Genomic DNA, 22,530 nt, shown 5'->3' with positions numbered 1-22,530 from the left:
GACCAGCTGCATAGTGTAGTTGATTAGATGCTGCTTTTCTATGCTACAATTGACATTTAATCCTAGTGCTGCCAAAACATAACACAAAGCTGGAATCATATACAACTTTACTTGGATACATTCAACTAATGACTGTGTTATAAAGAACATCTAATAATGTTAACAATAATGCCACCATACACCTACAGTGCACTTCGTTTGAAAGTATTAACGGGGGTGCACGATTCTGCTAATATTAGTTACAAGAAGTTATTAGATTAATTGGCACGCTACTCTAGTAACTCATCAAGTGAGTTGGTTGCATAGCGATAAGCATGCATTTGAGAGATTTATTTATTTATTTATTTATTTATTTATTCAGGATCAGCAACAGCATAACGCCGAATTACAACGATCTGAGCTATGTACAACAGATATGAATCTAAAATGAAAGATATAAAAATACTTACAAAGGACACGAATATACACAATAAAAACTGTACAATCATATATAATACATATTTACATAAACAACGTTATTAACAAAGACAAATACATTTACAGTAAATACAGGAGCAGAACGGGAAAGAACAAGAAGGAAAATTAAGTTATATGATAAATATCATGACAGAAGGAAGGAAACGTTACGAAGAGATCTAGGTTGTTGTTGATAGATAATGTATTAAACATTGCTGGAATACGTACCGAAAGGGACCTTTGGGTGAGAGAAAGCCGGGAGTAAGGAGTATGGAATAGGGTCTTCATTCTGGTATTACGGGATGGGACGTGGAGGGGAAATAAGGAAGCTAAATCTGGAGACCTAAACAGACCATTAACTGCTTTGTATAGCAGCTTTAGGTCGGCTACTTTCCTCCGAGCAGAAAGAGTCTTGAGGTTCAGTTTCCCAAGCACTTGGATAGTGCTTAGATTGCGACATGCAGGGACCCTGGCTCTGACGATAGCACAGAAAAAAGATTGTACACGGTCAAGGTGGCAGAGGTTTGAAGAAGCAGAAATGGACCAGACTGGAGAGGTGTATTCAACAATAGGTAAGATACAGGAAACGTAGAATGCTCGGAGGGCATTCACATCTGTGATGTCAGAAAACCTGTACAGTAAACCAAGGAGTGACATAGCACGTGAGGTAACCCTGTTTATGTGCGAGACAAACAACAATTTACTGTCAAAATGCACTCCTAAGTCTTTTTGATTGTCAACAAGAGCAATCGGTTGGTTCAGTAGGTGATATTGTTGTAGAACGGGGGATTTACGAAGTGTGAACGAAATGGTGGAACACTTGGAGGGATGAGGTTTAAGACGCCATGTAGTACACCAACCTGATAGTGAATCAAGTGCATTTTGCAATTGGATTGTATCTGTAGGAGAATCGATCTGCTTGAAGATTTTACAATCATCAGCAAAGAGCAGTATTTCACATGAATGGTGGGAAACAGTATCGATAAGGTCATCAATAAACAGGGCAAAAAGAAGTGGACCAAGGACACTACCCTGCGGGACACCAGAGAGGGTGGTGGTGAGAGAAGAACTGCATCCATCAAGAACAACGCGCTGTAGTCTTTCGCTCAGAAAGCTATTAATTAGAGCTAGGAGTCTCCCATGCACGTTAAACCGTTCAGAAAGTTTGTGCACAAGAAGGGTGTGATCCACGGTATCAAAGGCCTTCGCGATGTCGATATAGCATACATCAAGTTGAGAGCCCGCGTGGATGGCAGACGTGGTATGATGGAGGAGGATAGCCAAGTTAGTTACGCAGGAGCTTCCAGGAAGGAAACCATGCTGCTGAGGGGATATATAGGGATTTGTAAACGCAAGCAAATGCTGATGGATGATCCTTTCACAAATGATTGATAAAGCAGGTAATATAGAGACCGGGCGATAATTTGCAATATCCGACCTCTGTCCACCTTTAAGAACTGGTGTGATATACGCAAGTTTCCAGGAGCTCGGAAAGTAGCCGACTGAGAAGCACCGATTGAATATCACACTAATAGGGTATGAAAGACTTACTGCTGTATTCCTAAGGAAGATAGGACTGAGACCATCAGGACCAGTGGGTTTATTTTCTGACAAAGACGAAAGTAGGGAGTACACTTCAGATTCCATGGTAGAAATATTACTGAGGCTATGGGAAGTAACAGGTTTACATTTAGGAAACTCAACATATTGCACAGGTTTAACAAAATTAGAGTTAAAATATTCATTAAATAATTCAGATCTATCTGCTCCACTGGCTACAGACTGGTCCCAGGTTACTACTTCCGGTATTCGTTTATTGTCTCTTCTGTTATTTATAAGTGACCAGAACCTTTTACTGTTGTGTTTTACTTCAATGCAGGCTCCGTTAATATAGTCAGAGTAATCCCGCCTTAATAAGTACTTGTGGTGTTTGCGAAGGTCCGAGAATATTTTATAATTACTCTCGGAAGGTGCATTCTTCCATTGTCTCCAGGCTACCGATTTTTGTAGTTCAGCACTTTTAGTATCACTCTTCTTCCATGGAGGGAATTTTCTGGACATCGAACGAGTAGGAATGAGGTCCCGAATCACAGCAAGCGTCCAATCATAAAATAAGTCCACCGCATCTTGAACTTCACCCACATGCAACAAATGCCATGCCATGCCAAATGCCAGCTGCTTCTTCTGCCTCTTTTTCAGTTCTAGCCCTTTCCTATCCCATCCTCAACAAAAACCTATCTGAACTTGTGCTTTCTCATTAGCAATAAACATGGTATATCACTTATCAGTAATTTTGGAATTGTACAGTCACTTCAACTTTTGAACTTGTCATGTTGTTCCTATCATCTTCCAGAGTATTAGTATTGTGATATTCGGCATATACGAGTATTTACACAGTACTGCCATAAGTTCTGTCAGTAAATTCTAAACGCGCTGTAGTATGATAATTGAGAATGAAAAAGCGTGGCATCGCTGTATATCATCGTCCACAAGGTCACCATTATGACTCTGTAGTATCCAGCTTGCAGTGTGCCAGCAACAGCAGGCAGCAGTGAAAGATGGAGTAAGGAGTTTATGAGAACCATATCGCTGTATTGGCTTTATTTCGTTGTGGAAAATGAGGTAAGGACAATTTTTCTACGCTGAATTCTTTCGGTATCAATGAACGATTTTGTTTCATACAATAGCACAGTTTAACACACAGGTGCAACTGTTGATCGGGCTGTCCTAGATGTGTACACAGAAAAGAAATTGTGAATGCTGTTCATGCAAGGATTTAATGCAATCCTTTGCGGTAAACAAAGAGTTCTGTCTTGTGAAAGGAATGTATCTCCACGAACTATGTCACGTAATTTTCAAGCATTATTTACGTGTTGGTGCATATAAAAGATACACGTGGTATTTACTAACTGAAAAATGATAGGAGATACGCCGGGTTCGATCATAGGCTTTGTTAACGATGTATGGGGAAAGCCAGTATTGTGACATCCAATTCACAGCTGAAAAAATATTTGCTGTGGAAGAGTCGTTGAACAAGAAAAATGATCGTGTGTACGCATGGTCCTCCAAAGAAGAAAGAGAGGAAGTTCCATTTGTGTAGTGCAGACATCACTCTGCTTCTGTCATGGTATGGGAGTGGTTCCCGGGCGGGAGCATTGCAGGTGCATTTTTGCGAAGGTGGAGTATCAATTCAATCAATTCACGTATCAATTCAAAGCTGTTTGAAGGGTAATAGTGGATTTTTCAGCAGAATACCGCTCCTGCACACAAAGCAAAAATGATGCAGCAGTGGTTGGCAACCAATATTGCATGGTTCATCATTGATGATGACTGTCCTTAGTGGAAGTCCGAACCTCAATACATTGGATTATTCTCTGTGGGAGAAGCTCGAGGAGACAGCATGTCAAAAATGGCACCGCAGTATTGAGATGTTAAAAAAGTAGCATTTTTTTTGTTTGTTCAGAATATATGTATATTAACACGTTCAGTACCTGCTACTGAGCGGGACACTTGAATGCCTGGACTAGCCATTTTCATGCCCGGCCCTCTTGACTTGCATCACTTAATACAATTTACAATTACTCCTAAACTATAAATGTTAGAAAAATGATGCTTTGTGCTTACATCTAGCAAATATTTAGGGTGTTATATCTGGTGTCACAGGTTTCAAAATACGTCTAGTTTTATACAGCCTATCTGTATTTTCGGCATAATGATTACTTAGTATTAAAAACTTCATTTTTTGTCTGTATTGACTCAAGATTTTACAATGCTTAGTAAAGCTAAAGGTTCCACCTATTCAATACGTTATCATAATGGTCTATTTAGAACATCACATATTTATTTAACTTATCATAAAATACATCTTTGGGACCGGTTTCGGCAATCCACTATGCCATCATCAGCCATTGAGTTTTTTATAGCAAGAAACATTCAAAAATTTTAAAATATGCAATAGCAAGTCCTATTCTTACATGAAAAACATTAAAAATATAGCTAAATAGCATAGGCCCATTGTACTATACAAATAACATGTCTTTTTTGAAAAATACAATATTATTTAGTGCATCTAAAATTATTTTTTATATATAATTGGCGAAGTCTATGATTTGGTGTACCTTATGTACAATAGAATCATGTAAAATTGATAAAAGAATCTACTTTTGCCATTTAAACCACAGTTTTAAAACAAGTCCTATTTTACATGGAAAATATTAAAACTTGGCTAGTTAGTATTAACCCTTTTTTATGTTATACAAGTAACATGTCTTGTTAAAAAATATAGTATTATTTGGTGCGTCTAGAATTGTTTTTAGGTGCTTAAAAAGACTATGGTTTGATATAGTTGATACACAGGAAATTTTCTATAAAATTGATGAATGTTTCTATAAAAACCTCTGTCATTTTTTAAACAGTTTCTTAGTTCCTCATAATATGCGACTTGTACTGTTTTCGATAATAAATACAGGTTCTTCTTCCTTAAAACTTATTGACACAACAGTCTGTTTGACTATGTAAGGAGTAGCAGATTCTGATGTGTTTTTTCTTGTTTGAGTATTTGAACCTTGCTTCTAGTATTTTCCAATGTAAATAACTGTGTGGCTGAGGCCGAAACTATGGTTAAGATCTTGAATATTATTTTATGTGCCAGATGGAAATGGGCCGTAAATAGTGTTAATCTCGAACCAGTACGGACCTCAGGTTGAATGTAACAGCGTGCAGAGAGAGTGAGGAACAACTGCTGAATGTCAAACGCCAACCAGCCGGCTCCATATTAAAAAAAAAAAAAAAAAAGGCGGAAGTGCTGAGATATTCCCGCTAAAACAGCTAAGATAAACATGAGCCCATTCAACGCGAGGGTTATCTCAAAAACGTCAACCAACTTCCTGCTACAACAAGTAACGCTGACTAAGGTGTAAGACTGCATAGATGACAAATATAAACAGCATTGCTTCGCGCGGAACATTAAACGTCTTACGCCGTCCACGGTGTGCAATGGGTTAATGGGTTTGCCTAGTTTTATTTAGAATTTATATGCATTGAGAGTACTGACAGAACTTACGGCAGTACTGCTTATAATTATGGCATCATTTCTATAATTTGTGACTGGAATGTAGTGTATTTGAATTTAATTACAGGAAGTACAAAATAACAACGTTCTCTTGATGTTTATCCTGTTATAGACGCCAATTCTAACACTGAAGGGTCATCAGGGTGTTATATCTTCCACTGTTTGGACTGAAGTGGATGAACTCTGCACTGCATCTTGGGATCACACCTTAAGACTATGGGATGCTGAACTAGGTGGTGTCAAATTGGATATAACCTTCAATAAGGCATTTCAGTGTATAGACTGGTCACCTCTCAACAAAACATTACTTTCATCATCGGCAGACAGACATGTCAGGCTTCATGATTTAAGGTCGGCTGGTAAGTTTTTTTTTTTTTTTTTTTTTTTTTTTTTTTTTTTTTTTTTTTTTTTTTTTTTTTTACACTTTAGTATTACTGCATTTACTTGAATATAAGATGACACTGAATTTTTGGCAGGTATGATATGATCATCTTCAGCTGAAGATCCTTGTATCCATACAAGGATCAAAACATGTTCTAATTTAGAATCAAATTGGCTGTTTATTGTAAGTGGACAGTTGGACATGGTAATGAATAGGTGGGTGTATACCGTATTTCACCGGGCGAGTTGGCCGTGCGCGTAGAGGCGCGCGGCTGTGAGCTTGCATCCGGGAGATAGTAGGTTCGAATCCCACTATCGGCAGCCCTGAAGATGGTTTTCCGTGGTTTCCCATTTTCACACCAGGCAAATGCTGGGGCTGTACCTTAATTAAGGCCACGGCCGCTTCCTTCCAACTCCTAGGCCTATCCTATCCCATCGTCGCCATAAGACCTATCTGTGTCGGTGCGACGTAAAGCCCCTAGCAAAAAAAAAAAAAAATATATACCGTATTTCTCCTAATCCAAGACTACTTTTTTTCTCAGAATCTCCTGTGAAAAATCAAGGGTCGTCTTGCATACCCGACCTGACAGTAATGAACACCACTGGCAACTACCACGGTAACCATGCTACTCCTTTTCACCCCGCACGTGCGCACACACAAAATTCGTTGAAAATCAATGACATCTCTCTGTTATACATCGCTAAATGTGGCAACTGATTGTACAGTGCCTCTGTGTAACGTCATTGGATCTCAGAAAATAGTGAAGAGAGAATGATGTTCTATTAGTTTCTACAAAAACGATTCTCAAATCTGCAGAATGGCATCAAAACATGTGAGCCTTCAAATCCGTAGAAAGGCCGTGGCTACACAGTGGCAGAGTTGTAACGCGTCTACTGTACCTAACGGTTATTAAATTTAAGTTTTTTAGGCGGCAGGAATATTTTTGTGATGGATCGTCGTATTGTAAACGTACATGGAACAGGTATAGCTGGCATATTTTCAAAGGGTTAACGTCGATATTTGGGTGCCAATTTTAAGTTGATGGTTATTAAACACTTGGAAATGTAGAATAATTGTGCAACTTCAAAAAAATACAGCATGGTTCTAACTAAAACCAATATTTGGCATTAGCATGAAGACAAAGATAGTCAAAAATGTGTACTGTAAAAAAAAAAAAAAATGCATTCAGTAGCCTGCAACAAGGATGCTTTAAAGAAGTCAAAGATGAAGTTGTGAGGTATGCGCACGAAAAACACAAGGGCAGAATGGCCATATCATGGTGCAGTGAAACTTGTTTGTTTACCATCAACTTCCACGATTAGGTGTATACCTTGCTAGCCGCTGAAGCCGGCCGAACACGGTAAGCGAGACGCGCGTTTAGTGGCAGCCAGTTTTACCTGACACTGAGTAAAAGTAACACTTTTACAGACAGCAAGATTGCTGTATTTACTCTTGTATTAGACCCCCTTGGCTTTTTGAGACGATGAAAATGAAAAAAATAAATCTTGCATACAAGATCCCCCAACGTAATTCATTAGAGAAGAACGATTATTCCGCTTCGAAGTGGGTACAAGCCTTATGCAGCTCTGATGACATCACACGAATTTGTGAATAATTTTGTCCGTACGATCCATACAATGAAAACACGCATTGAAATCATGTGGTACATCTGTTTTTCACAGTTAAGAAATATCCGCCTTCATAGTGTAGGGCTACTGCAGCTCTGATAATGTCGCACATATATGTGAATAGTTTCATGTCCGACCCGCACATTGCAAGCATGCATCAGTCCTGTATATATGTCTTGTGTTTTGTAGATAAGAATGTCTGCCAGCGTAATGGTTAGCACAAATTAGCTGCCATTCTCGGGAGCCTGAGTTCGATTCCCGGTACCGTATTGCCAGAGATTTATGAATGGCAGGAAGGTTGATTTGCAGTAAAAATGGTACAAGCAACTCCCTTCTAAAAAAGAGCTGCACCACGTCAGGATGAGGAAACGAGTTTACTTTAGTTAAGAAATATTCACGGTTGTTGCTAGGCCTATTATTATAGGCAGGCAACATCATTAACAAAGTGATCATTTAATGTCTTGTAACTGGGGCCAATATAGGGTTTTTTGAGACAGAACTAGGTTTAAAACATGATAAAAAATATCCAATCACAATAAATTGTTTGACTCACCAACGTACCTAACAAATAATAATAATTGTACCGGGCGGTACACCTCCACGCCGCTAATTTAAAATGTGCGCCAGTTGAAACTCCTCTGCTGGAGGAAGTCTGAACTTTATTGACGGTATTAATTTTCTACTTTCTCAGAAGATGTCACTACCTGTAAATTTTGGAGTTTTAGAACTGTGTCATTTTTGATGTGTTTTTGTTTTGCTTGAAGTAAGAAGTGTGAACTTTCTCTTCTAGAGGACGCTACTGAAGAACTACAATAGTGCACCCTAGTGCGAAGAAAAAGAACTGTTCTTTGGAGAAAATTTTATTTCAAAAGTTTGTTCTTTGTTAAATTTCTTTCAGTCATTGGTTAAGTTGGCAATATTACCCCTTTCTTTCCCCTTGTTTTAAATCTAGCCAATCCCGAATTTCTGAAATTAATTTTCCACCAATAATGTGTTTCTTCTTCATCTTGTGTAGGGGTTTCTCTTTATTCTCCAATAAAGTGATTGTGGGCGGGTGTTCTCATTCCCCTAACGCCTAGAACCTTCCGCGAGGGTATATAAACTGCTGATTTTAGGGTCTCTGCGCCACTTCTGTTCCATCTTTCAGTGTGTAAAGTACATAGCAGGGGGCGGGAAGCGCCTCTTTTTTCGGCAGCGGTCAACAACAAGGTAATGGCCAATTAATAACTTCTTTCTTTGCTAGTTCAGCAGTTTAACTCTCGGGGCGGGTCCGAAGCTTTTTCCATTATGTAACCTTCCTTAAAATGTAAAGAAACTTGTATCTATTTCATCTTTTAAACTGCATATCGGGATAGAGAGTGCTTAACCCTCTCGAGCTCCCAATCATATTGTTTTGAGGTGAACTTATTTTTCTCAACCTATTCTTCGTTAATATAATGTAAATTGTTCTTTTCTGAAGTCACCTCTGTAGTATGGGATTAGCCCTTGCATTAACGGCCTAGTGCCAAGTAGGTTTTAAATAAAGTGTATTAGGAGTGCGGAGAGCCTCCTTTCAAGTTGGTATTTTAGAGGCCATATAATTAACCTTTTCTCACTTAATAGGCCTCAGTAGATTGGGTATTTTACCCCTGGGCTTATGTCCGTTGAGGACAGCTTGAAGGTGGAGTTTGGTGTGGCCTGGGAGAGGCTTAAAGTTGAGAGCGAGTAGTTTTTTTTTTGAAAACTGAGTGTTGTATGCCTCGAGGAGGCTTTACTGTGTAATTTGGAGCAAGTGCTCCAGGGTTTGATTGGGGTCTTCTGCCCCGTTGTTGAAATTTGTATATCGTAAAGTTGGGCTAGTTGCTCAAGAATTGTGTTTTCAGGGCTCGAAGCCCAAATCCTGTAAATACTGTAATTGTACTTTGTTGCCTTGCTACTCCGTACCTGCCATTCTTGTTATTTCTGAATTTTGGAAAGAAAATATAACCTTGTTAAATTTTACATTAACTTTAATTCCGTAGTTGGAGACCTATTCACACCCGCACCTTCTTTCACCTCTACCTACCACGGAAATCTCCGTAACAAGTGGTACCAGAGCGTGGTTGAATGGGTCTCAATTTAGCCCCTTTTTGACGGCTAAACCTCGTTTTGTTCCGAACTCTAACGATTTTCTCAGTTGCTGGAAATTTTGATTTTTCCTGTTTCAAAATTGTTCTGTCATCATGCCCGGCCCTCGCGACGTTCTCCATCTTGGGTATTTGCGCAAGGAGGAGTTAATCTATGAATTAACTATTAGAAATGTGCAATCTGGAGGCACGGTTGCAGTAGACACAAACAAGCTTAGAGAGTCCCTTGATTTGCCCATTTCCATCCCCACTTTGGGAGAGAAAGAAATTGACGACTCTCTTTCCACGATCGTCGAGAATATTACGGGGCTAGCTTCTGTAGTTAGTTTTTTTTATGAAAATGATCCTTCTCCTAATCAAATTAAGCGTGTGCAAGCTAGGCTGTTTCATTTTTCAAATAGAGTTAACGATCTGTTGTCTCTAAAGTTGAATGACGTTCAGAAGAAGGAAGCTAGTACGCTGCTTGAAAATATTTCTGAATTATCTAGCAAGGTCACTCAATTGTTAACTGGGGAAGTTCCTCCCAAAACTGATCAACCCGCCACGATGAATGCTGGGAGCGAGGAAGAGCCTCCTAAGGGAGAAGTCAATAGGATAACCGTTGCTGCTCAAACTATCTCTGCCCCATTAGACAACGAGTCTGAACGTCGTAACTCATTGACTAATGTACGTTCTGAATTAACTTCTTTGCCACTTAAACCTTTACCGACTATGTCACCTGGGTTCAGTAGTTTGCCCCATCCATTGGCAATGTTGCTCAGGGGTATCTCTAAGTTTTCAGTTAATACCACCAGTGAAGTAATTTCATTTTTAAGATTTTTAGTTGAATTTCAGGATCATGCCCTTGTTTTTTCTCTTTCTCCGTGTCAAATTTTGCAAATAATTTATCCTTATGCAACTGGTATTCTCTCAGACAAAATAGTAAGAGCCATAGCCGAACAGTCATCTATTGAAGATTTTCATGCACATTTGCTTGCAAATTTTATTCCTGCTCGCGCGAGGTCATCTCTGATTCAGAAGTACTATTACCGTGTACAACGCTTGGATGAAAACTTGGCTGATTTCATACAGGACATTAAGTTTTATACTAGGGTGTTTGCTCTTCACTTCCCTGAGGATCAGATTGTACAAGCCATTGTGGAAGGTATTTCACCATCTTATAGATCATATTTGTGTTTCGCGGCGTGCCCACAAACCTTCTCTGAACTTGAAGCATTGGCCGTCTCAGCGGATGGAGTTAGATACGCCGATTCATTGCGTGTCGCGAAAGAACCCCCGCCTTCTTTTAGTAATAATCGGCCTCCACCTCGCCGACCAATCACACCCCGTAAATGCTATGCTTGCGGGTCGCCCGACCACCTTCGGAACAAGTGCCCATTGCTCAAATCTAGTGTGACAAGGAATGGAGCTGGTTCATCACAAGGCTGTTTTAAATGTGGGGCCTTCTCACATATCGCCAAGAATTGTCCCAATTCGAATAGCACCCCCTCCTGCTCAACTTCTGGTGCAACTTCCAACGACAATATAAAGTGACTAGTGCCTTCGGCTGAGTCGATTAATCCATCTTCCCGAGACTCAGCCCCGGGTAAACAGAGCGAAAAATCAGGGAAATTTCAATCTTCAAATCCATCCCTTGAATACCCCAAGGAGTGTCTTAGGATTGCGGCGGATACCCCCGCACCGGTTCCTTTTCTTAAGATTGAGTTAAATAATGAACCTGTAACAGCTCTCTTAGATTCAGGCAGTGTTTGTTCGATTATTTCGGCTGAATGGTATTCTAAATTGAAATCTGTTTGTAAACTACCTGACTATGTCTCATCTCCTGTTCAATATGTTTCGGCTAATTCATCTCCATTAGAAATTCTAGGTTCCATACAGGTCAAAATTCGTATTTTTAAATTTACATGGAAAACCAAACTGTTTGTGGCTAAGCATTTGTCTTGCCCCATCATACTGGGAGCGGACTTTATTTCTCACACTGGTCTTGTGCTCGATCTTCAGAGTAAGTCGTGCACATTCAAATTTGCGTTCAATTGTAAAATTCCCTTGTTAAAGTGTAATTCTGTATCATGCTCATCTATTTCGCCTACCCAGGATGAGATGTTGTTAGACCTTAGACATCTACCTGAGGAGCAGGCTGATAGTATTCGTAAATTATGTCAGTCATTTCCAGAGGTGTTCTCTGATACTCTTGGTGTTACTGACCTTATTGAATACAAAATTGAGGTCACGGATTCAATTCCTGTCCGTTTTCCACCTTATAGGCTATCTCCACCTAAAATGAAGGCTCTGAAAGAAATCATCGATCAGATGTTGAAGGACGGTATTATTAGGCCCTCTAAGTCGGCGTATTCGTCACCTATCTTTCTAGTCCCGAAACCCCAAGGAGGCTTCAGGCCTGTCATTGATTATAGGGCTCTCAATCGGAAGGTGGTGTTGCAATCTGTGCCCCTTCCTGATCTTCATTCTTGTTTTTCATGGTTTCGTAAGGCCAAGTTCTTTACTATCTTGGACTTGAATCAGGCCTATAATCAAATTCCCCTTGCCGAAGAGTCTAAACATCTTACTGCGTTTGCCACGGATTGGAATTTGTATGAATACAACCGCGTGCCTTTCGGGCTCCCCACGGGAGCAGCTGTACTCACTAGGCTACTAGATAGGGTCTTCTCCGACATCAAATTTGAGTACTTATATCACTACTTGGATGATGTCGTCGTATTTTCGGAAACTTTTGAAGAACATCTAGATCATCTGCGAGAAGTTCTCGATCGCCTTCGTAAGGCTGGGTTAACTGTCAAGTTGTCCAAGGTCGCCTTTGCTAAGCCCTCTATGTCATTCCTAGGGCATATTGTGTCACCTGATGGTGTAGCAGTCGATCATTCTAGAACACAGGCCATCCGTGATTTTAAACCTCCCAAGGACATTAAAGGTATCGCCAGGTTCATTGGTATGGTGAATTTCTTCAGGAAGTTTATTCCTAACTTCGCTAATAGAGCGGCGCCCTTGAACCTTCTTCGTAGGAAAGGCATCAAATTCGAGTGGGGTCCTTCTCAACAAGCCGCTTTTGAAGATCTGAAATTAGCTCTCTGTAATGCCCCTGTCCTTGCTATGCCTGATTTCTCAAAGAAATTCATCGTCCAAACGGACGCATCGTCGTCAGCAGTAGCTGCAGTCCTTCTTCAAGAGACTGAACTAGGGAGGCGACCCATCGCCTATGCATCTAGGACTCTGTCGGCTCAAGAAGCAAAATACTCCATATATGAGCTCGAAGGTTTGGCAGTCTTATTCGCCTTAGAGAAGTTCCGTCTCTATCTGGAACATGTCAAATTCGACCTGGAGACAGATAATCAAGCCTTAAGCTGGGTCTTAGGTAGGCCGCGTCGTACTGGTCGTATAGCCCGTTGGGCTATCCGTATTTCTGTCTTCCAATTCGATGTCAGGCATATCCGAGGTACCGAAAATGTTGTCGCTGATGGACTCAGCCGTATGTTTTCCAACGACATTGAGAACCATGAACCGGTCGATAGTTCATCTCCTCCCGAGTCCATGTTATCTGATGTTAATGCCATCTTAACAGATGCCCCCATGCTTTTTAGGGATATCGAGAAATACCAACGTGAAGATCCGACGCTGGCTCCGATAATGGAAACCCTTTCTTCTGGGGAACACGTTGTCCCTTATGTTCTGAGGAATGGTGTTTTATGTTGCCCTTCGAGGCATGATAAGATGATGAAAGTTGTCGTTCCAGCTGTTCTTGTACCTATGATCTTCAAGTACTATCATGAGACCCCATTAGGGGGGCATCTTGGAATCTTTAAAACTCGTGAAAAGATTCGTGAAAGGTTCATCTGGAAGGGTATGGACGGTGAAATCCGTGAACTAGTGAAGGCTTGCAAATCCTGTTTGCTTAGTAAACCCACTATGTCCACCAAGGTAGGCCTTCTGTCTTCGCATCAAGCGTCGCGCCCCATGGAACGCCTGTATATTGATTATGTAGGGCCCTTCCCCCAGTCAAAGGGAAATGCTAACAAGTTCATCTTTGTGTGCGTAGATGGTTTTACAAGATTTTCCTGGTTATTTCCGACTAAGCTGGCTACCGCTCAGTCCACCATTACTTGCCTAAATTCTATTTTTGCTTCTTTTGGTCCGTGCCAATATGTTGTGTCTGATAATGCTAAGGCGTTCACATCAAACCTTTTTTGTAAATTCTGTTTTGACTTGTCTATCTCTCATGTAACTACTTCTGCTTATTACCCTCAACCATCTCTGGCTGAACGGGTTAACCGTAATCTCAGGTCCGCGCTTATTGCCTATCATCATGAAGATCATTCCAGGTGGGACACGTCCTTGCATTGGTTAGCTTTTGCTTTGAATTCGGCGGTTCATGAATCACATAAGTTTACTCCAGCCTCTTTGATGTTCAAGTTTGTTCCCAACACGCCGCTCTCTAACCTCTGGTCTCTGAGTGACATTCTACCCGAGACAATAGATCCGGACAACATCAAAGATCTTTGGAAGAAGGCTAAAGCCAATCTTAAAGTCTCTCATGAAAAGGTTAGGGAAAGGTATGATCGTGGACGGAGACCCACCCCTTTGAAGGTAGGTGACCAAGTAATGGTCAAGAACTTTGTTCCCGCGGGCAAGCTTGCCCCCAGATTCCAGGGGCCGTGTGTCATTCTTGATTTCCTTACGCCGGTTACGTTGTTATTAAGTAATCCAGCCACCGAGAGGATATTTAGGGTTCACCTGTCACAGGTGAAACCAGTGTAAATTTTGTGTTAACTTGCTTCATATAATTTGAAAGGAATATGAAGGTTATATTTTTTTGAGTTTTCACTTTTAAGGCATTCTGCCCCTTCTATAATACTTTGTTTCATATGTAAGTTTTTGTAAACCCCTCCCGCACGGTTAAACTGCCATTCTGTCCTTACCACGGCCATTACCATGCTCCCGTCTCCTGCTATACACACTGTGGCTTGCTTATATTAAATGCCATGGATATCTGCACGCCGCTGGCCCCTCAACTTCTCCACAAAGTCTGTGCCCTCAAAAAGATGATGGTCCAACAATATTCTGCCGCCTAGCTTTAATGTTTCAGTGCCCCCGCAGCCGCGCGGCGCTGTGCCGCGACTGGGTTTGAGGATGGGCCCCCTCGACCCCAGCGAGGACGACATGTGCACGGCGAGCCGGAGCTCTCCTCCCGGCCAAGGCTGATGTGCGGCGCACGACCTGCTACTTGCCCGCAGCCTGTATATCTTCACCGCGGGCGCGGCGTGTTTCAACACCACTGCTCCCCTCATGGTGCGGGCGAGCGGTATCTCAGGGTACTTGAGGGGTCCGAGCGGCCTCTCCTGGACGCAAGCGGCAACGGCCGATCTGGCCATTCAACTTAGTCTACATCAAAACTTGGACCTAGTTTTCAAACAAATTTCATGTGTCACCCCTGGAGGAACTTTTGGGGGGGGAGGTCTGTACCGGGCGGTACACCTCCACGCCGCTAATTTAAAATGTGCGCCAGTTGAAACTCCTCTGCTGGAGGAAGTCTGAACTTTATTGACGGTATTAATTTTCTACTTTCTCAGAAGATGTCACTACCTGTAAATTTTGGAGTTTTAGAACTGTGTCATTTTTGATGTGTTTTTGTTTTGCTTGAAGTAAGAAGTGTGAACTTTCTCTTCTAGAGGACACTACTGAAGAACTACAATAGTGCACCCTAGTGCGAAGAAAAAGAACTGTTCTTTGGAGAAAATTTTATTTCAAAAGTTTGTTCTTTGTTAAATTTCTTTCAGTCATTGGTTAAGTTGGCAATATTACCCCTTTCTTTCCCCTTGTTTTAAATCTAGCCAATCCCGAATTTCTGAAATTAATTTTCCACCAATAATGTGTTTCTTCTTCATCTTGTGTAGGGGTTTCTCTTTATTCTCCAATAAAGTGATTGTGGGCGGGTGTTCTCATTCCCCTAACGCCTAGAACCTTCCGCGAGGGTATATAAACTGCTGATTTTAGGGTCTCTGCGCCACTTCTGTTCCATCTTTCAGTGTGTAAAGTACATAGCAGGGGGCGGGAAGCGCCTCTTTCTTCGGCAGCGGTCAACAACAAGGTAATGGCCAATTAATAACTTCTTTCTTTGCTAGTTCAGCAGTTTAACTCTCGGGGCGGGTCCGAAGCTTTTTCCATTATGTAACCTTCCTTAAAATGTAAAGAAACTTGTATCTATTTCATCTTTTAAACTGCATATCGGGATAGAGAGTGCTTAACCCTCTCGAGCTCCCAATCATATTGTTTTGAGGTGAACTTATTTTTCTCAACCTATTCTTCGTTAATATAATGTAAATTGTTCTTTTCTGAAGTCACCTCTGTAGTATGGGATTAGCCCTTGCATTAACGGCCTAGTGCCAAGTAGGTTTTAAATAAAGTGTATTAGGAGTGCGGAGAGCCTCCTTTCAAGTTGGTATTTTAGAGGCCATATAATTAACCTTTTCTCACTTAATAGGCCTCAGTAGATTGGGTATTTTACCCCTGGGCTTATGTCCGTTGAGGACAGCTTGAAGGTGGAGTTTGGTGTGGCCTGGGAGAGGCTTAAAGTTGAGAGCGAGTAGTTTTTTTTTTGAAAACTGAGTGTTGTATGCCTCGAGGAGGCTTTACTGTGTAATTTGGAGCAAGTGCTCCAGGGTTTGATTGGGGTCTTCTGCCCCGTTGTTGAAATTTGTATATCGTAAAGTTGGGCTAGTTGCTCAAGAATTGTGTTTTCAGGGCTCGAAGCCCAAATCCTGTAAATACTGTAATTGTACTTTGTTGCCTTGCTACTCCGTACCTGCCATTCTTGTTATTTCTGAATTTTGGAAAGAAAATATAACCTTGTTAAATTTTACATTAACTTTAATTCCGTAGTTGGAGACCTATTCACACCCGCACCTTCTTTCACCTCTACCTACCACGGAAATCTCCGTAACAATAATAATAATAATATTGATTTTTTTTATGTCCCCACTTACTTTCGACGACATTTGGAGACGCCAAACAAAACATAGTAGGGTATGTGTTAATGAAAAATGTGAGACAATAAATGTACAAAATTAAACATTATGGTAATAAATGCAGTGTATGTATAGCAGAAGCCACTCCTGAATAAGGCCATGTTGTTGAAAGCGTGCTAAACCACCAGCTGATAACTAGCGTATGTTACGAGTTGTATTTCCGAATGTAATGCATAGTGACTAGAACCATTCTTTTGATAACTGCGACTGTTGAAAGCCAGACCCTTATTTTTAAGTATATTTCCTCCTTGTTCTCTACATTTATCATAACACGATTTACCTAAACATCTGTAAATGAGACAAGAGAGACCACATTGTTTAGGTTAGGTATATTATTGCCCTGATAGTGCCAAAAGTTCAACGGAAAAAAAAAAAAAAATAAATGACAGGAAAATATACCGCATTTATGGATATCTACAGGTGTGGCGGTAATGCATTTAGTTATCATAATGTTTAATTTTGTATGTTCGTTGTCTCTTTTTATTAACGCATACCCTAGTATGTTTTGTTTGGCATCTCCGAAAATCGTTTAAAGTATGTGGGGACATAAAATTATTATTTGTTAGGTACGTTGGTGAGTAAAACAATCGCTTCAATTGGATAGCTTTTATCAGGTTTAAACTTACTTCTCTCCAAATATGTACCTATATTGGCCCAAGTTATGGAATATTAAAGGCCACTTTGTAAATGATCTTGCCTGCTGTAATAAATAGCAACAACCAAGAATATTTCTCGACTAAAGTAAACTCGTTTCCTCATCCCGAGGTGGTATAGCTGTTTTTAGACACACCCCCAGTGGAGGGGAGTTACATGTACCGCTTTTACCGCATATCACCCTTCCTGCCATTCGTAAATATCTGGCAGTATGGTACCGAGAATCGAAGTCAGACCCCGGAAAACAGCAACTAATTGTGCTAACCATTACGCTGGTGGACATTATTAACTACAAAACACAGACATATAGCATGACTGATGCATGCTTGCAATGCGCGGGTTGGACACAAAGCTAGGCCTATTCATCTGTTTGTGCGACGTCATCAGATCTGCAGTAGACCTACGCTACAGAGGCGAACATTTCTTAACTACGAAACACAGATGTACCGCATGGATTCGACGAGTTTTTCATTGCATAGGTCGTACGGACGAAACTATTCACAAATTTCTCTGATGTCATCAGAGCTGCAATAAGACTTGTACCCGCTTCGAAGCGGAATCATCATTGTTCTCTGACAAATTATGTTGGGGGGTCTTATAGGCAAGATTTTTTTTTTCATTTTCTTCGTCTCAAAAGGCCAGGGGTCTAATACATGAGTAAATACAGTAGTTTTCATTGTACCCATGGATACACAATGTAAAATGCTATCATGTCGGAAAAAAATGTATCTATTGTTTCCATATCCCTGTTGGATAGTTTTTATTAGTACCGGTACATTCCGTAGTTCATTTTCTCACTCCTTGTCCCCTGCAGAAACATCTTAACGAGGTTTTACTGTATTATTATTAAATGTGTAGTTTTGTTTATATGTTTTGTCGGACCCTACAAAAAGACGTAAAACATTGAAGTGATTCACTTGTTGGATAGAGGCATTAAGCTTGAATAGACACCTTGGTGTTATTTGACATGAGTAGGCTATGTGCTGACACATGGTTTCACCGTTACTCTACCTCATTATCATCTCACACTTAGACGTGCGGATCTCCCATTGGTATTAAATAGAAACACCTACACCGGACGAGTGTTTATTACAACCAGAAATCGTGATATAATCCTTTGATAGTGCCACGAAAACTCATCGCGGTTCATAACAAAATATTTTGTCATTTCTAGAGCATTTAACAGCTCCTTAAGACACATCCAATTGGTAAATTAGAATTTTATGATTATCAACCTTGCCCATCTTGTTGCAAAATTCCTTCTACAACGTCTGGTATTTTCACTGCTTCCATCATAATGATATTTTTTATCAACATACTCCTCAATTGATGCCCATTCTTCCAGTCAGCCCCTACCTTTGTTACTTGTTATGGAACATCAACATTCTCGTCGCAGGTTCTTAATTTTGGCACTTGCTGTGATAAATATATCACCTATAAGGATAGGCTCAATCTAACATATTTGTAGAATTGTGAAACGACAGTTCTTATAGTTAATAATAGCTGCGTTATAAATGTCATCAACAGGAAGTGATAGATTTCCACACAAATTATATGAAATGGATATTGGTCTTGAAGTGCAGAAAAAACAGTAGGCTTGTTAAAGAACTTCCTGATCAGTAATAATCAAGATTTCATATTGTAGCGTGTTGGCTGGGTAAATAAATAAATAAATAAATGAATACAGAACCTGGTAGCGTCCTATTTCTAAGATTTACTAGCTACGCACTAAACTACACAAGACTACACACAACGTTTGCTCATAACACACACACACACAGTTCGCGCTCTCTCCCTTAGTTTCTCATGTTCTCATGCTACACAGTTCTACATTCACACACGAGGTTCCACGTCGCACAGCTACACGATCACTCCTTCACCGTCAGTCCGCACTGTAGCACGCTAGTGCGATAATCACGGCAATTCACACAGGTCGGGATATTATCCGCTGCACTCAGTCCGTAGAACTCCGTTCGCAGTCTGCACATGTCGTCACCCAGTGCTCCCTTCGTGCTGCTCCAGAACACCCAAGGTTCTTCTTCAGCAGCCGGCCCCAAGGGACTCTCACACACGACGTCAGGGAAACAGGAACGAGACCTTGGCTCCAACAGGCAGATACTCCATCAGGCTGCAAACTCAATCTCATTCTCACTCCTCACTCACTAACTGACTGCAAGCAAGTAACTGATCTTATATACCTGCGCCAGCCCTTCTAGAACAGTCTGGATGCTCAATGAATCCAGGAACCTCGCGAGATGGAAGACTCCAGATTAATAGTCGAGTAATTTCCGTCGTCCCATGCGGCGCGACCACAGACAGAAGAGAGAAGGGCCCGCCCAGCACTTAAGTGTTGCTCGTGATTGGCGCGGTCGAGTGTAAGGGGGATGAGGCCGATACGATGACGAGCTCGGTTGATATTAAGTTGGCATGTCGGACGCTATAACCATTACAATATCCTATTTTCTGGTGCACAAATCATTAGGGTATTTCACCAAATTTTATTTCTTTTAGTTTTGACCGTAGCAGTGGCAGAGTTAGGGTTCGTGGCCCTATCTTACACTTAACTGTGTAAATTGCAGGATAATACCCCATACAAAAGAAATATACTCATCCTCATTTTCATTTCCCCTTGTCCAGCTCCTGCCAGGTTGGGGTATTGATAGTACACATCACTCATTTTTAGGCTATTGTTACGATGGGGGTTGCTACTCCCAATTCTATTATAAAATCAAAAATAACTTATCTGAACAACAGATTTGGAGAACATATAATGAAGAAAGCAAGCAAAGCTGAAAGGAGGACAGACTATGACGCAAGTGTGATATACCGATATAACTTGAAAGCAATATTCTCTCACCCATGGGTAAATGATGCAAGTATCAAGCTTGAAATATTATTATTTTACAATTCTTCTTCTTCGTCGTCTTCTTCTTCTTATTATTATTATTATTATTATGACTTGCAATGTACATCCACTTATTAGTATCATTATTAGTTTACAATCACATTATTTGTGAGGTTATGTCACGAAACATTTGCTGTAGGCAAAGAACCTGTAATTAATATTATATAATTTATTATTACCTGTAGATGATGTGTAATCCACTTCAGTATTGTGTAACAGATTGTAATATCCAAAATGGTACTAGGTAGACAAGAACTCTGTGGAATATTCTGTACATTACATCTGGGCCTTAAGCACTCTAGAATTACGAGAAAATGTATCGTTCTAGAAGCCTGCGAGTCACGTATGTGAGCAGGTGGTCTTGATGGTAGAGACGAGTTATTGTTTAGTAGGAGTTACGGTTTAATAGGAATTATGATTGTAACCACGTGTTGTGTTGAACCGAGATGCTGTAGCTGTCAGCAGTCAACTGTTTCGACTGTGTTTTAAGGTAGTGCTGTGATAGTCAATTGTTAAAATGGCAGTGTGTTGTTGTGTGTATTTTGTTTGTGACAGCTGTTGATGTTATGCAGACATGCCAACCATTACGGATTATTTGTAATTATTACGGATTTCACCTCACGATTACGGCATTACATTCAATGGGGAAATTATTATGAAAATGCAACAATATCACGAAAAAATAATTTTCTACGGGGAAAAGAGGAATCCTTTCATGCATTAATGCTCAACCCTCCTTGTTTCACCGCTTGTGGGTTGGCAGCAATACTTCAAACACCACTTCTTCTTGCTACCCGTGAGTGTTGTGGAATTCATTGTGATTAAAAGGAGTTCTACTCTGTTCTTCTCCTCTGTAAAACCTTAAGTAATATTGTATTTGCAGCCCTAACTGTACCTTACTGTAACTCTCCCACAGAAAGAGTTTTCAGTGTTGATAGGAAAAATAGGAATTCAGGCCTACATTAAGCACATCTACACCGGAATCGCTTATGGTCCAGAAGGCGAAAATGTAATCACAGGGGGAGAAAGATGCTTCAAGAAAATCCACACTGAAAAGCAGCTGCTGGGTGCGAAATAAGGTACAAAGAATGTTTCTTGACAGAACTAACGGGTAATGTGCAAATTTCATTGTGTAATACAAAATAATTTAGAATGCAGTAAACTCTCAATTATCCGGGCTAATGACCGGGGTGAATGGCATGGATAATCCAAAAGAATGTGTGTATTGCGGGAAAAATCCCTTCAGTAATATGTTTTAAATACAGTGCCATATAAAGTAGGCCATAATACATTTATAGAGATAACTCACACATATTATTGTGCTCTGGAGAAGTCTGTAATGCGTCTCTGCTTTTGGTTGTTCATCTGTTTCCTTACCTCGAGACGTATTTTGCGTGGGGCAATAATATTCAAACCCCCTTTGTCCCATATAATCCAACAGGGTATCTATACACTGTAGAGCCACAGAATGAGAAATGCTTTCATCGCTTTCTTTTTCTTCAACCTCAATTAAACTGTCAAATTCAAATGTGTTAAATTTCAATTTCGCCATTTTAATAAGGCGAAAACGTGCACGGTTAATCTGTAAACCGGATAATCCGCGCCTGGATAATCCAAAGTATACTGTACATTGCTGTCGGGAAGGGAAAAGGGGGTGTCATTATCGAGAAGTAGAAGGATATTTTGGATTTTACTTAAACATTTTCTGAGGTGGGGGGGATTACTGAAAACCCACTTCAAAGGTTGGCACCTCTGGGTTATGTGTATGTTTATGTGAAGTTAAGGTGAAATAAATAAGTGTACCAACTGACAGCCTTTTGTGTGCATCTTTGTGGATACATCAACTAACATGACAGCTTTCTTCTTAAAAAATTGTACAAAATTATTTTTGATATCCTCTTAGTCAATACTATATTATTTTACGTCCAATTAAGATGAAACTTTACACAGACATTGGACATCTTTCGACCGGGCATTGGTTCATCCTCAGTAAGGCTGAATTAAAAACATCGGACACACAAAATACAATGTTAGTTAAAAAGTTCTCTCCTAAATAACACGATGAAGGTTAAAAACTGTGAGATCGTGATCGTTAAAATGTCTTGAGCTGGGGGTCTTTTTGTTTCAGTGTTTCTCTGTAAACTGTTGGCTGAGTTATTATGTTCCGACAATGGCTGATATACATAAGCATTAATGAAGTTGAACCGTGAGAGCTGGACTCCATAGTCAGAGAACACAGGTGATACAAGTGGGGTCACGTAACCCTAAAAATCAGACTGTTGTGTCAGAATA

At 40.4% G+C, this 22,530-nt stretch overlaps 1 protein-coding gene across 1 annotated transcript in view; it reads left to right on the top strand.

Moving 5' to 3' along the window:
• Window positions 1–22,530, top strand: part of LOC136881293 (ribosome biogenesis protein WDR12 homolog) — a 74,281-nt gene that overhangs the window by 37,830 nt on the left and 13,921 nt on the right. The window contains exon 7 of the mRNA XM_067154088.2: window positions 5,640–5,886. Coding sequence (XP_067010189.1) covers window positions 5,640–5,886 — 247 coding nt within the window. The remainder of the gene's footprint in view (window positions 1–5,639; window positions 5,887–22,530) is intronic.

This window comes from Anabrus simplex, chromosome 9, assembly GCF_040414725.1.
Source record: "Anabrus simplex isolate iqAnaSimp1 chromosome 9, ASM4041472v1, whole genome shotgun sequence".
NCBI classification, from domain to species: Eukaryota; Metazoa; Arthropoda; class Insecta; order Orthoptera; family Tettigoniidae; genus Anabrus; species Anabrus simplex.
Note: the sequence above shows the minus strand (reverse complement) of the source record. Positions and strands in the feature narration are given on the sequence as shown.